General features: G+C 43.5%; 1 protein-coding gene across 1 annotated transcript; it reads left to right on the top strand.

Moving 5' to 3' along the window:
- The first annotated feature begins 7,248 nt into the window (after positions 1–7,248).
- LOC114099316 (butyrophilin-like protein 1) lies at positions 7,249–12,902 on the top strand. Its single transcript, XM_071613824.1, has 4 exons — positions 7,249–7,272; positions 9,200–9,548; positions 12,323–12,604; positions 12,712–12,902. The coding sequence occupies exons 1-4, from the start codon at positions 7,249–7,251 to the stop codon at positions 12,900–12,902; spliced, it is 846 nt and encodes a 281-aa protein (XP_071469925.1).
- Positions 12,903–14,685: the final 1,783 nt, after the last annotated feature.

Here is a 14,685-nt window from a genome sequence, read left to right as displayed (position 1 = left end):
GTTACATATTCACAAATACATGCGATATAACTTGGTCAGTATTGTTCCTCAGTAAGAAAGATATTTATGACTATGAGAACTATACAGTATTTTATTGCTTTCAATAGATTGATTTTATAAACTTTTATACTAGTTGTAAGTTGAATACTTTTATATTAGGGGTTTTATGATAAACACTTTACAAAATATCTTTTTATTAATTTGTAAATATCAAACATTGAAATTTAAGTTACAATATACCCAAATATTTTTTTCTGCTGCAGAATTGACAAGAAGAGTAAAGAGAGGAAGAGACTTTTCTGGATCATCCCCACAGGACTGGAACTCAGATCCTCTATTCTAACTTGAAAGCTGCTCATCTCATAACTGTGGACCCCATTCTCATTCCCTTACCTTGGTCTTCCCCATAGCTGAGTACCTTCCAGTTTCCACTTCATAACAAAGTCCTTGCTAGTGTTTTCTTTGCCTCATTATCTGTATGAACCTTTGCTTGTTGTCTGTCACCTTTGCCACTCACCTTTCTGACTCTCTCTGCCTCAGTGAGGAGGACATCTGATGGAAAGCAGAGTGCTTTAGCCAGAGGGAGGGGGAATCTCAGAATGGCCAAGGGATGTTTGGGAGAGTTAGTTTCTGTTCTCAAGGGTCATCCTCCCCAAATGGCTCTTTTTTTTCTTCTTTGAAGCCTCCTATGTGTCCTCCCACCACCCAAAGCTCTGGAGAAACATCAGAGTCTCTTGAGTGAAGCCCAGACCAGGATATTTCAACACTGGTTCTGAGGGAGTTAATGAATTTTTCACTTCCACTGTGTCCTTTATTTTTTCCTTCTTTCTTTCCTCTACTGTTCTTTTTTAAGTTGATTTTATTTTTTGAATACATGATGGTGGAATGCATTACAATTCTTATTACACATATGGAGCACCATTTTTCATATCTTTGTATATACAGTGTGTTCATGCCAATTCATGTGTTTATATATGTAATTTGTTTTTTAATTATAATTCCTATTACACATATATACCAAATTTTTCATATCTTTGTTTATATATAAAGTATGTTGACACCCAATTTCAGTCTTCATACATGTACTTTGTATAATGATGTCCATCACATTCCACCATCTTTTCTAATCCCATGCCCCCTCCTTTTCCCTCCCACTCCTATTCCCTATCTAGAATTCATCTATTCCTCCAAGCTCTCCCTCCCTTCCCCCACTATGAGTCAACCTCCTTTTATCAGAGAAAGCATTCAGCATTTGCTTTTTTGGGATTGGCTAACTTCACTTATTATCTTCCCCATTGCCATCCATTTACCTGCAAATGCCATGATTTTATTCTCTTTTATTGCTGAGTAAAATTCCTTTGTATATATATATGCCACATTTTTTTTTTATCCATTTCTCCACTGAAGGGTATCTAGGTTGGCTCCACAGTTTAGCTACTGTGAATTTTGCTGCTATAAACATTGATGTGGCTGCGTCCCTGTAGTATGCTGTTTTTAAGTCCTTTGGGTATAGACCAAAGAGAGGCATAGCTGGGTCAAATGGTGGTTCCATCCCAGATTTCCAAGGAGTCTCCATACTGCTTTCCATATTGGATGCACCAATTTGCAGTCCCACCAGCAATGTGTGAGTGTACCTTTCCCCCCACATCCTCCCCAACACTTATTATTGTTTCCTTTACTGTTCTACATTGACTAGCCACATGGCTTTTCCAGTGGCATCAGAGTGATGCTCTAATAATCCTATTATGGTCCAGACTATTCTCTCTAGTACCACAGGATATTTTAACAAAGTTTCTCTGAGCCGAGCACCATGAGGAATGGCACACAGCCCACCTGTTCCTTTATCAACTTACCTATGAAGGAGCAAGGGCAGCAGAAAGTTAGGTCCCTGTTGCACTTATTCTCATTCCCCCTGGAGATTGCTCCTTTGACCTTGACTTTGGCATTTTGCCCGGGTCCACACCAGGAAGTGTTACAAAAAATGATCTCACTGGACTCATTGTTGAGTGTATTGTGGGGATTTTGCTTGCTCTATTAAGTGCTGTGTCTGTTTTAGTGAGGGATGACAGGGGTGGGATCTCTCTGTTCTTACTACCAGGAAACAATGAAGTAGTACCATGCTACTATGGTTAGGGTCTTAAATGTCTGCAAATTTAAATGTTTGGCTCCCAGCTTGGTGCCAATGGGAGGTGGTGGAGCCTTTAGGAAGCCTTTAGGCAAGAGGTCTTTAGGTCATTGGGGGTGTGCCCTTGAAGGAGATTTTAGGACACTTTTCTCTTAGTCTTTCTCTCTTCTTAGCCATGAGATGAGAGGTTTTGCTCCTGCATATGCTCCCACCATGATGAACTGAGTCACCCGAAAGCAACAGGGCAATCTATGTGATCAGTTATAGTCACTGAACAAATATTTATTAAGTAGCCATGATATGACAGGCTCATATCATGTAATCCCAGGCTTTGGGAACACATGCACACCACCATGAAATTTATATTCTAGTGGAACGTTGGGCATCAATCAAATAATGAAGACTAACTGTAAACTGAAAAAGCTTATGTAAGCTTGATGTGTGTTATAAGGATTATTTTGACAATAGTTAAGTTTTACCTGCCTAAAAACTTTGTGTAAGGTGAACAGTTTTTTTTTCTCTTCCCCTCTCTCATAATCTCTTTCCATATGTATGTATGTATGTGTGTGTATGTATCTATCTATATATATATATTTCTAGTAGGGATGGAACCCAGGGGTGCTTACTCCCTGAGGCACATTCCCAGCCATTTTTATTTTGAGAAAGAGTCTTGCTCAGTTGCTTAGTTCCTCACTAAATTGCTGAGTCTTGCCTCCATTTTGTAATCCTCTTGTCTCAGCCTCCTGAGCTGCTGGGTTTATATGTGTGTTCCACTGTGCTCAGCTTTTTCTTCTTTTTTTTTTAATGTTGAAAGTGAATGAATGCACTGATCTTTAGTTTCCAATTACACAGTTTACATGTGTGTATACCTGAGGAAGCACCCCAAATTAAGATATGAAACCTTCCCTCACCCCAGGAGGCACCCTGCTGTCTCTTCTTGTCTTAACTAAGTCCTCAGTCTGCCCTGGAGCTCCTCATATGACTTCTGTCACCACAGCTTTCGTCTGTCTATTCTTTAACTTCATATATTTGCAATCCTACAGCATCTGGCATTTTATGTCTGGTTTCCTTTGATGTCTTCCACATTTTTAAGATTCCTTTTTTTAAAAAAAAGAAACTTGATTTTATTCACCTTTTTTTAATGTGGTGCTAAGGATTGAACCCAGTGTCTTGCACATGCTAGATAAGCTCTCTAAGGCTGAGCAACAACCCCAGCTCCCCTCAGTTTTAAGATTTCTTGTCTGCAACTCCATACCCTTTCTCTGTCTTCCTTATGGGAACTGCCCTTTCTCTCTGCCACATTCTAGCCACAAGGGGGAAGCAGAGGCCGAGGAAACCAGGAGAGACTGCCTGGGTGGCCTTTCCATTGGCCCAAGAGTGCTCTGGCATCCATGGAGCAAACTCTTGTTGGGTGTTTGTGTTTCCTTCCTCTCTGGGAGGGAGTTTCCAAATGGTTCTGGACATGCCCTAATTTTTTAAAAATATTTTTTAGTTGTCAATGAACTTTTATTTTATTTATTTATATGTGGTGCTGAGAATTGAACCAGGTGCCTCACACATGCTAGGCAAGTGCTCTACCACTGAGCCACAACCCCAGACCGCATGCCCTCCTTTTAAAGTTATGTATTTTGAAAATGCAGGTAACAAATATGTACACATATTATTCAGCTTATGAAAACAAATAGATGTAAGGATAAAATTTTATGATAGAAGTTCTGATGTACTCTTTTCCTTCCCTTTTGACTCCCAGGTCCCTGGAGCACCCATAGCGCTGGTGCCCCCAACTCTTTTAGATTTAGATTTTCCTTGGGGCAGACCTCTCCCTGTCAGTGTTTGTCCTCATGACCCTATGACCTTGGATAGCTGCCACATATTGCAGAGGCTCCATCCCTCAGCTCTAGAATGAGGTCAGTGAGAACCACCTCATGGTATTATACTAAATCATCATGGGAATGAGGTATAAAATGTTCCAGGTAAAATGACCCTCAGTGAATGGTGTGCCTAAGTATTTCTTGGTGGTTATTAGAGAGCAGAGGCCCTGGCTGTGCCTGGGGAGAGGAGTCTCTGTGACAGGAGAGGAACAGAGTGTGTAGCATCCCAAGGACTATTAGAATGTGCTTCTTGGGGCTGGACAGGGCCTCTCCTGCCCTATGCACCTCTCTATTTCTCTGAGGAGAAGAGGTCCAACTTTGAGATCTCTAGGCCATTTTCCATGACCTAGCTTTGAAATCCCTCCACTGGGACTCACCTGTTTCACCCTTAACCATACATGGGCCTGACCTACCTGGGATTGGGAGGGTCAGTAAATTTTTCCTGGGTCACTGATGGGTCACACATATGGTCAGTGCCTGTGCTGGCTCTCTGCAACTGATCTGATATTGCTGTAACTGGGGAACATGTTTCAGATACTCTGGGCCAATGTGTCCATTCTTGTATCTCATCTCCTAATAGGCAGACCAAAAGTCAGGCCCTTCTAGCCTCTCTTTTCTTAAAAAAAATATTTTTAGTTGTAAATGGACACAATAACTTTATTTTATTTACTGTTATGTGGTACAGAGGATCAAACCCAGTGCCTCTCATGTGCTGGGCAAGAGCTTAACCACTGAGCCACACCCCCAGCCCTGCTCCTTCCTTTTTATGGCAGCTTTCTCTCAGTCTGCTGTCTTTCCTTTTAAATTTTTAGTTATTGTTTGCTTTTCATTAGTCTAATACACTTCACTTAACTTTCTACAGGCATGTATATTTTTTCCCTCTGGCCTCACTCCCTTACTCTGTTCTATCTCAGGGCTTGAGTGGGAGGGATACTTTACCTCCCCTGGAATTTCATATGAGGAAGGGGTGGATGCTCATGCAGAGGGTGCTAGGGCAGGTGCTCCAGGCAGGAGGGCTCCGCAGCTGAATTCAGGGTGGGGCTGGGCCAGGCCCTGGCTCCACTAAGAGTGAGAGGCATAAGGAGGTCTCTCAGACAATTCTGGTTGGATATTTCAGGATGTGTTCAATCCACAGTATGAACAGAATGGGGGGTTTGGGAGAGTTAAATACTTTATATCAACCATCACTTTTTAAAAATATTAATGCATTTAATACATTTTACATTAACCATTGTTCTGTGGTTTAGGCATTTATCTGAAGCTATTTAGAAAACACTTAATATAGGAAAAAGAAGAGGTATTTATTGCAGGTTGGTCATAAAAGAAAGTTAATATTAACTTCATTAGTATTAGGATCATTTAAGTTTATACAAGAAAAATAATTTGTGGTTTAGTGAATAATGTTTCTTGTCAAGGCAGCTGAACAGTAATCCTCATGAGCTGGGAGAGGACAGTGCTGAAGTTTGGTGTCCCCTGCCAGTGCTGGTCAAGGATTCTGCCAGTGTTCTTTAAGGAGACCTGACCTGCACTTTGTCACTACTTCCATGCCCTCCTCCCCAAATGGAGGGCAGAGGGAAACCTTGGGAGGAAGAATGCTCAGGTCAGGGTGAGATAAGCTTTCTGGTCATGTAAATGAGGCAACTGAGAGTCCAAGGTCACTTTCAGGATCTTGATCACTTGAGTTACCTGGGTCAGGGGGCTGGGCTGGGCTGGAGATGTGGTGGGGGGAGGCAGTCTCCTGGCACATCTAGCCTCTCCCTCCTCTAGGAATTTACTAGATTGATGTTCCCAGATGGCAGGGCTCATGGCTTTATCTCTGCAGTTGTGATAATGAGATGGCATAAGTAAAATTTATGTAGCATAGTTCTTGATACTTAGTAGGAATTCAATATAATTTTGTTTTCTTCTTTTTGTAAGATTTCCCTTACAATTCTAGGCCTTGGGGAGTCTGCCTTTAGGGCAGTGATTCATGGTGGCATTGTGGGGTGGTGGTGGCATTTCACCTCTAAGTGTGGTTGTTCTGTAGGGTTCCAGGAAAATTGTGGGCACCATTTCTTGCTGCTGTGCTCTGCTGCCTTCTTCATGGTAAAGGGAGCGATGTCCAGAGGGCAGGGCACACTCTGCCCAGGATCCTTTTGCAAGCTTTTGCTTTAGATGGTGGAAGGAGCCAGAGAGGGGTTGCTCCTCTGACTGGGATGGCTTTGTGGGGGCCCCAGTGTCAGAGACTCTGCAAGAGATCCCTGCAACTTATGTCCAGCTCTGCTTTTTCCCCACTTCCTGGGAACCAACTTCCTCTTGGAAGTAAGGAATTTGGGCCCCCTGCATTGGACTCAGAAGCAGAGGATTGGGCTCTGAGAGCAGCTTGGGGCAGGTGCAAATTCTGAGGGCAGCTTTGGGGCCTTCTGGGGTCCTTGTGACTCTGATCTATCTCCAGCTGCTGTGTTTCAAACACTTCAGGAAGTCATAGCCTTTCATAGGGGGGAGAACAGAGAAGCAGGTACGTTGGCTTTGAATATACCTCTGACCTAAGAGGAGGAAACCAGGGAGAAGCTAGTGGCAGGAAGAAGCTGAGGATGAGGTAGTCGGAGAGGCAGTGGGGGTGGGCAGGTGGGACAGTCTTGTTCTAGGAAGACTCAGGAGAAGCTTAATGAGGGTTGTTCCTTTATTCATTTGTTTTAATGATATTTCTGTAATATTTTCTGGGCCTGGGCCCTGTTCTAATTACATGTATAGTGATTATAAATTCTCATCATTTTCATTACAAACTTGGGATGTAGATGTTGTAACTATGCCCATCATACAGATAAGGAAAAGGAGGCCAAGAAGTTCATTTTGGGAGTGGCTGAGCCTGGAGGGCAGCCTAGAAGACATCTACAAGAATTTATTTTTCCTTATACTACGGACTGACTTCTCTCTGCTCCTTCCAAACAGTAGGTAATTTGGGGTCTTTTCCCTGACTTTTATCTCTAAAAGATAAAAAAAAAAAGTGGAAGGGAATGGGCTGAGATTCAGGTTTAGGTGAACTCCACATCTAAAACAAAAGCAAGACAGTGTTCTGGGCTCCTGTGAGGGGCACTACAGCCTCCTTGAGGATGTGTGTGTCTCTGACACTGCCCAGGCCAAACCTGCACATAATTAGAGGGAAGAACAAGAGAGAAGCAGGACTTGAATGTCCTTCCTGATAGGGACCCTGAATCTGGGCCCTCCTTTAGGGGGAGTCATGAGTGGTGAATAACAGAGAGAGAGAGAGGAATGGCTTTCACCACGGAGCTCCAGGTATGGGGAAAGGAAAGGCCAAGTAGAGCTGCCCTGTGGTTGGGGTGGGAAAGAAAGGAATAGTTTCTTACCAGGTAATTCTATGGTTTCCTGATACCACAGTCTTCCCAGAAGTGCTGGAAGGATCCTGGGCTCAGCTATTTGTCAGTGTCAGGGTTCTGGGGGGGCCCAGAACCCTGTTAGTATGATGTGCCAATAGGAAATGCTTTGCTCCAGCAGGGGACTGCTGTCCAGCCCTGAGTCCTGCTCTCTATGCTGAGGTGCTGGAGCTCTGGGCTGGACCTGCCTCCTGCCTGCAGGTCTTGGCCCTCATCCCCATCGAGATCTCTCCCCAGCTCTAAAGATATGGAAGGGCACTGCAATCGCTCCTTGCTCTGCTCTCTCACTTCCCTGCTTCTCCTTGTCCAGCTGTCCACAGGTGAGTGTCCCCATCTTTACTCCTTTGTGGTTTTAAAAGGCAAGATATAAAAATATTTGAAAATATATTTTCCCTCATTTTTTGTTTTCTTGCCTTTTCTTGTGTGTGTGATGCATGCATTCCATTCATTCATTCATTTTATTCCTGAAATATTAATGAAATGTTGTTTGCTAGGTGCTATTCTATGAAAGAATCAGACAGAAATCTTGCCATAAAGTTTACCTTCTGGCAGGAGAAAGTGATAATAATTGCAAGTAGGCAGAGGGGCCTAAATGTGTTGGAAGAGGTGGCCACAATGGGAAATGCAGCAGGGCAGGATGTGGGCAGTCAGGGGCATGGGAGGCAGGTGTGGGCAGGCAGCAGTGTTCAGTGAGGTGGTGTATAGATGGGAACATAATCCTGGAGAAGGAGGAGTGAGCTGTAGGACCATTTGGAAGGAGGGTTCCTGCAGGAGGAACCTGTGCAGAGCTGGCAGTGTGCTGAGGGGTGAGGAAGCACAGAGGCCAGGGTTTGCTGGGCTAGAGCCCATGGGGAGAGAAGCAGTAGGTGAGTTCAGAGAGGTCTTGGGAAAGGGGTCCACCTTGTCAGTCCTGGGGAGAATTGGGGAGCCATGTGGAGGCTTTGAGCAGAGCAGCAACATGGATTAGCTAACATGTTAAAAGGATCACTGAGGTCAGGAATCCTAGTCATCCTCCAGTTGAGATGTAATGGTGGCTGAGACCAGAGTGGAGAGGCACAGGGTTTGAGAGTAGCTCTTTGGAGGTGTTGCAGCATATCCTGCAGAGGAGTCATGTGTTAGCCTCAGAAGTCCAAGAGAACCAAGGGGGTGGAGAGTGAGGTGAACTGCTTCTTGAACATGCATTGATGGGGGTTTCCATGAATGACAGAGAACAGGATTTTCACAGCATTAAGTAGCATTTGACTCTGTGTTTTAAAGTGCATATGTATTTCTCTCCTCCCTCAGTGGAGGATAAAAATATAGACTGAAGTAAAAAATTTAGAATTGGAAGAGGGGAATTTCCTCGGTGTGGCTGAATGACCAGAGTCTGATCTCACCACAGGTGTGCTCTTTGTCTGTTTTCAGGTTTGTACTGAGATAGGGCAATTTAGGCCTGGTGTTCCCAAGGTGTGCTCCCCAGACCAACCTTGGAACTCCTTGTAAATGCACATTCATTGGCCCACCCCAGACCTAGTGAATGAGACAGTCTGGATTGGGCCTAGTGATGTGTGCTCTATAAGGCATCCTAGTGGTTCAGGTGCAGAAAGCTTGAGAACCACTGAATTAGAGATTATTTCATGGAAGGGCCTGATGCCAGTGAGGGAGTGTCTTTGGCATCATTTTGGGGCCATATCATATAGTCAGGAGATCTCTTCCAAATCTATCAAACCTCACGGGTCATCTCATCTGGCCCCTGCCCCAGCTTTCCTGGCCGTCCCACCTGATGGTATATGTTCTCTGTTTTTTGGGCTGTGTCTCTCTAGCTTTTTCCCCCATGTCTGTGTCCACAGAGCAGTTCCAGGTTATTAGCCCTTATTGCCCCCATTGTGGCAGTGCTGGGCAAGGATGCCATACTGCCCTGCTCCCTAGTCCCTGGCATCAATGCAGAGAACATGGAACTGAGGTGGTTCCGCACCACATTCTCACAAGCAGTGTTCATCTACTGGAACCAACAGGAACAGACTGAGGAGCTGATGGCTGATTATAGAGGGTGGACCTCACTGGTGAGCAAGTTCCTCACCCAGGGGCAGGCTGCTGTGCACATCCACAAGGTCCAGGTTTCTGATAATGGAATGTACACCTGCTTCTTCAGACATGGAGGCTTCTCTGAAAAGGCTGATTTGGAACTAAAGGTGGCAGGTTAGTTACTTGATACCTATTCTGGAGACTTGGGAGTACTGGGTTTGGTGGGAATATCAGGGATCATCTAATTTAGCCTCACATTTAATATGTGAAATAGAGGAAAAAATGGTTCATTCAGTTTTTCATTGATCAATACAAACACTGTATATTGGGCATCTCAAATATGGGGGGGAATTGTTCTGTGTTCCAGAGATATATCAGTATAGCATAGACCCCAGCAGTGAGTTTACCTTCTAGAGACAAAGGAAGAATAAGTATAATAAATAATTTAGTACAACATGTGATAAGGTGATAAGTACTTAAGACAAAAGACCAAGTAGAATTAAAAAAGAGGCACAGGATGTGGGCTAGTAAGTTAGGACAAGCTGTAGTGTTACATAGAGGCCAAGGCAGAGCCTTACTGACAATCTGAGCAAGGTTCAAAGGAAGTAGGTATTTAGCCAAGGGGCTATCTGGGTGGGCCAGAATTTAACACTCACCTGGTGTGAAACCTTTGAGTTAGAAATATTGTTGATTATTCAGGATATAATGAAACCATCATGGTTGGTAGGAGGAGTGAGGGGGAGGATGGTAAGAAGTAGCAATGCTGGAATAAGGAGATGGTCCTGTATTAACACCACTGACAGATGTAGAATGAAGTCATTAGGAGTGGACACCTGGGCTGGCACAAAAGCCCTGGATGTTGATGGGTTGGAAGTTAAAAAGGCAGAAGGCATACAATATGGTGATTTTGGCTACTTGCACTTAACCAGATAGTTTTTGGGGTTCAGTGTATGGGCCTTGAGGGTCTCAGATGGTAGAGTTTGTGGAGAATTGTTGGAGAGAAAGGCAGTTACCAGATCAGTAAAGACTTTGTGTGCTGTGTTATGGAGTTTGGATGCAGACTAGGGGAAATCCTAAACAGAGCCATGCTGGGAATGCTCATGTTGGCAGTTGTGAATGGATGGATGGGAGGTGAGCAAGAAGGAGGCATGGAGTGCAGTTATGATGTGGAGAGAATGAGTGCCTGACCTGAGGCATGGCAGTGGGGTGGGGGAGGAGGGGTCAGACAGGTTTAGAAACTAGATTCAACTGAATAGACTTGTGCACACAAAATTTGGAGGGGGAAGAAAATACTTGAGAGACTTTCAGAATTTTATTTAAAACATTTGTTGTTTCATGGCAGGACTATTGATAATTATGTGTCACTTCTACTGCTGTAATAATGCTGTGTAACAAGCAGCCACTATTTCAGGTATGTTTGGCAATAAAAATGTATTTAATTTAGGCACTAACCAAATTCAACTAATTGGGGCTGATCTTGGCTAATAATCACCTGGGTTTAGTTTCGCATACTTGGTTATGTATCAGAAATATAATTAAAAACAAAATCTCCCATACTAGGAGAAAATACTTTTAATACTTAATAAGCATCAAACCAGAATGATACATATCATGCATGATCTCCTAAGGAATTACACAACCAGAAAGGAATTTCATCTTTCTTTCTATAGCCTGTATACTTGTTTTCAAGATGAACAATAAGTAATTCTCTACTAAGAGGGCTCAAAGCAATTTGTTCTGCATATGTCATTCTAAATTTACCTGATAGTTTGGGAGACCATCTGTATCATATAACAGGCTTCATCTGGAAGAAGAATAAACTCCTCCAGCTTTATGACATGAGGTGGTTTTACAATTTGGAACAAGATGCCCATATAAGTTTGACTTCTACCTTTACACAGAAAAGGGGCCAAGGGTTGGTATCTTCCCTGATGTTTACATTTCAAACATATGATTCCCAGATCCTTGAGAAAGAAATTCCTGAGCTACAAAGCTGGCAAAATCCTAGCCAGTTTTCAAAATCATGTGTCAACATTTCAAAAGAGGAAAAAGTGCCATTGTGTAATTGCAGTTTCTCAAAGAAAATGCTAGAAGAAAAAGAGAAGAATCTTATTTTATTCAACAGGGAGAATTGAGATTTTCACTTTTAATTTTCAATTGTTCTGAAGTCAGCAGAAACATTCACCAGGTGCACCTTGGTTAAGTGTGCTCATGTTTCAGGTGGTCATTTGACTAAACTAGGGCAGCTGAAGCAGGTGGACCAGGCAATGTCACATGATCCATCCTCCACTGGGTAGCCCAGGATTGTCCTCCTGTGGAAATGGCAAGGTTCAAGTGCTTTTCAAACCTCTGCAGTCACATTAGCTAAATTTTCATTGCCAATTTGAATCCCATGACTGGTCCCAGAGGCAAAAGCTAAAGGCAGTAAAAAGTGGAAGTGGAAGAACTGGCTATAAATAAGGGTGAAGAATTGGGATATTTTAATAATCATTTTATCACAAGTGGTCCAAATTATGAAGTCAGTTTTGGAGTTTTGAGTTTGAAATGTTTGTGAGGAAACCTGGTAAAGATAACTCATGGAAACATGGGTGTAGGGGAAGAGAATTCAGGAAACTAAGTAGTCATGCAATACAATTTTGGAAGTGATATACACAGAGAGGCAGATGTCCCAGGAGAGTGTGTGAGGTGAGAAGACTGAGATTCATGGAGGGAGCCTTGGGACCAAATTCTTTGTGTTGCCTCTGGCCTAACAGTTTGGGAGACGAGCCCACTGCCCTGTGTGGGTCATGCTCCTTGATTTAATCCCCTCTGGTAGGTGACCCTTCTGATAGAAACCCCAGAATTCAACATGGAAAACCTTCCCCCTGAAGTTGTGTAACTCATAGGCAACTCTGTGGTCTCAGGGCCCAAGGAGGCCTACTGGGGCTCCACAGCTTCCTTCCTTCCAGGGATGGGTGCTAACCCTCAAGGGCACATAGAAGGACCAGAAGAGGATGGAGTGCGTGTGATGTGCAAAGCCTCAGGATGGTTCCCAAAGCCCCAGGTGCAGTGGAGAGACCTCTGTGGAAACAAGTTCCTGGCCCTTTCTGAGGACCACACCCAAGACAGTGAGGAGCTGTTTAGTGTGGAGGCCACTCTGGTGGTGAGAGACAGTTCTGTGGGGAATGTGACCTGCTCTGTCCTTAACCCTGTCCTGGGCCAGGAGAAAGCCATGGCTATTTACATCCCAGGTCAGTGCTGCTTCCCACTCCCAGCAGAGCTATGGGGAGGGGCTGGCCTCTCTGAGTGTGCTGGTCTCCTGGGTGTGCCCCTGACCTGCTGTCTGCCTGGGCCACAGAGCCCTTCTTCCCTCAGGCTTCTCCCTGGAAGCCAGCATTTGCTGTGATCCTGACCATGCTCAGGCTCCTACTCTTGGGGGCTTGCTATTTTATCAGAAAAGAACATTCCAGAAGGATGCAGGTGAGGCAGGAAAAGGAGCATCTGTGCAGCTTAAGGCAGAGAAACAGCAGGCAAAGGAAGAGGTGCTGAAGGCCATTGGTAAGACCCCACAGGGCAAGTGCAGACCTGGTGGTGAGTGGGACAGCTGAGGAGGGCCAGAGTCTGGGGTCCAGCTCTCTAGGGAGATCTGGGGTCCTGGGCCAGAGGAGGTGACTGAGGAGATCAGAGAGGACAGCTAGAGTCAGTGGGGTTGGGTGGGTTTGTAGTTAGAAATTCAATAAACAGAAACGTTTTTCTGGGGTTTTTCAGGCACACAGTCTTTCCTTTTCTTGGGGATGGGTGTTCATGCTGTTTTTCATTTTCTTTCAGATGAACTCCAGGCAGATCTCAGCAAATTCTGCTTTCCTGCCTGAATTTTGTATGTTTCTTTGTTAGCAGACATTCTAGTTCCTAGCTCCCCTATTTCTTGGGTTGTTTTTCAGATCAGAGAAAAGCTGCTTATCTGTTTGGTACATGACTCTCCAGGTATCTCTTGTTTCCTTATCCTACCTGGTGTCCCTTCTCCTTCTTTCTATCTAGGCAGACATGTGGTTCCCCGTCCATGGGAAGCTGATTAGAAGCTAGTGGAAGCCAGAACCCTGCTCCCTGAGCTTTCCATGATCTTGGCTGCTTTTTCCTACCTAGAGCTTGGAAACTTGGGTGTGATGGTGACCCCTTGTCTGTCATGTATTCTGCTTCTCATTTCAACCTTGGCTTGCCCATGTTATATTGTGTGGGAAGCCATCCATGAATTATTTGAGGGTCTTCTTTAGTTTTGGCAGCCAGGAAGGCTTTAGGATTAACCTTGGAAACTATCTGTGGCTCTCCCATGCAATAGATTTCCCAAGACACATAACCTTTATCCACAACCTACTAGATACAAAAGTACATACAAGAGGAAGTGAGGGGAAAGGGAAAAATAATACAAGGGGGACAAATGAATGTCAGTAGAGGGGGCAGAGAGAGAAGAGGGGAGGGGAGGGGAGGGGAGGGGGGATAGTAGAGGATAGGAAAGGTAGCTGAATACAACAGTTACTAATATGGCATTATGTAAAAATGTGGATGTGTAACCCATGTGATTCTGCAATCTGTATTTGGGGTAAAAATGGGAGTTCATAACCCACTTGAATCTAATGTATGAAATCTGATATGTCAAGAGCTTTGTAATGTTTTGAACAACCAATAAAAAAAGAAGAAGAAGGCATGTGACTGCATGACCAATATGATTTTATAACATGTACACTCAGAAAAATGCGAAATTATATCTCATCTCTGTATGATATATCAAAGTGCAAAAATACATTCTAATGTCATGAAAAAAAAGAAATCTCTGAAAGCCCTAGAAAAAGAAAAACACATCAGCAACAAAAGCAGTAGAATGCAAGAAATAATTAAAATTAGAGCTGAAATCAATGAAATTGAAACAAAAGAAACAATTGAAAAGGTCGACAAAACAAAAAGTTGGTTCTTTGAAAAAAATAAATAAAATTGACAGATATTTAGCTACACTAACAAAGAGAAGGAGAGAGAAAACTCAAATTACCAGCACACATGATGAAAAAGGTAATATCACAACAGACACTATAGAAATACAGAGGATAATTAGACATTATTTTGAAAACTTATACACCAATAAAACAGAAGACATTGAAGGCATTACCCATTTTGAATCAGGAAGATATACACAATTTAGACAGACTAATATCAAGTGATGAAATACAAGACACCATCAGAGGGCCTACCAACCAAGAAAAGCCCAGGACCGGATAGACACCCAGCTGAGTTCTATAAGACCTTTAAAGAAGAAATAATACCAAAACTCTTCAATTTATTT

The sequence above is a fragment of the Marmota flaviventris genome, chromosome 6 (assembly GCF_047511675.1).
Source record: "Marmota flaviventris isolate mMarFla1 chromosome 6, mMarFla1.hap1, whole genome shotgun sequence".
Taxonomy (NCBI): Eukaryota; Metazoa; Chordata; class Mammalia; order Rodentia; family Sciuridae; genus Marmota; species Marmota flaviventris.
Note: the sequence above shows the minus strand (reverse complement) of the source record. Positions and strands in the feature narration are given on the sequence as shown.

What these genes read in the sequence shown, in the direction of transcription:
- LOC114099316 (XM_071613824.1), top strand. Translation starts at nt 7,249, where the DNA reads ATGGCTTTCACCACGGAGCTCCAG. An exon ending in CTTTCACCACGGAGCTCCAG is followed by an intron (nt 7,273 to 9,199) that starts GTATGGGGAAAG and finishes CTGTGTCCACAG; the next exon opens with AGCAGTTCCAGGTTATTAGC. An exon ending in TTTGGAACTAAAGGTGGCAG is followed by an intron (nt 9,549 to 12,322) that starts GTTAGTTACTTG and finishes CCTTCCTTCCAG; the next exon opens with GGATGGGTGCTAACCCTCAA.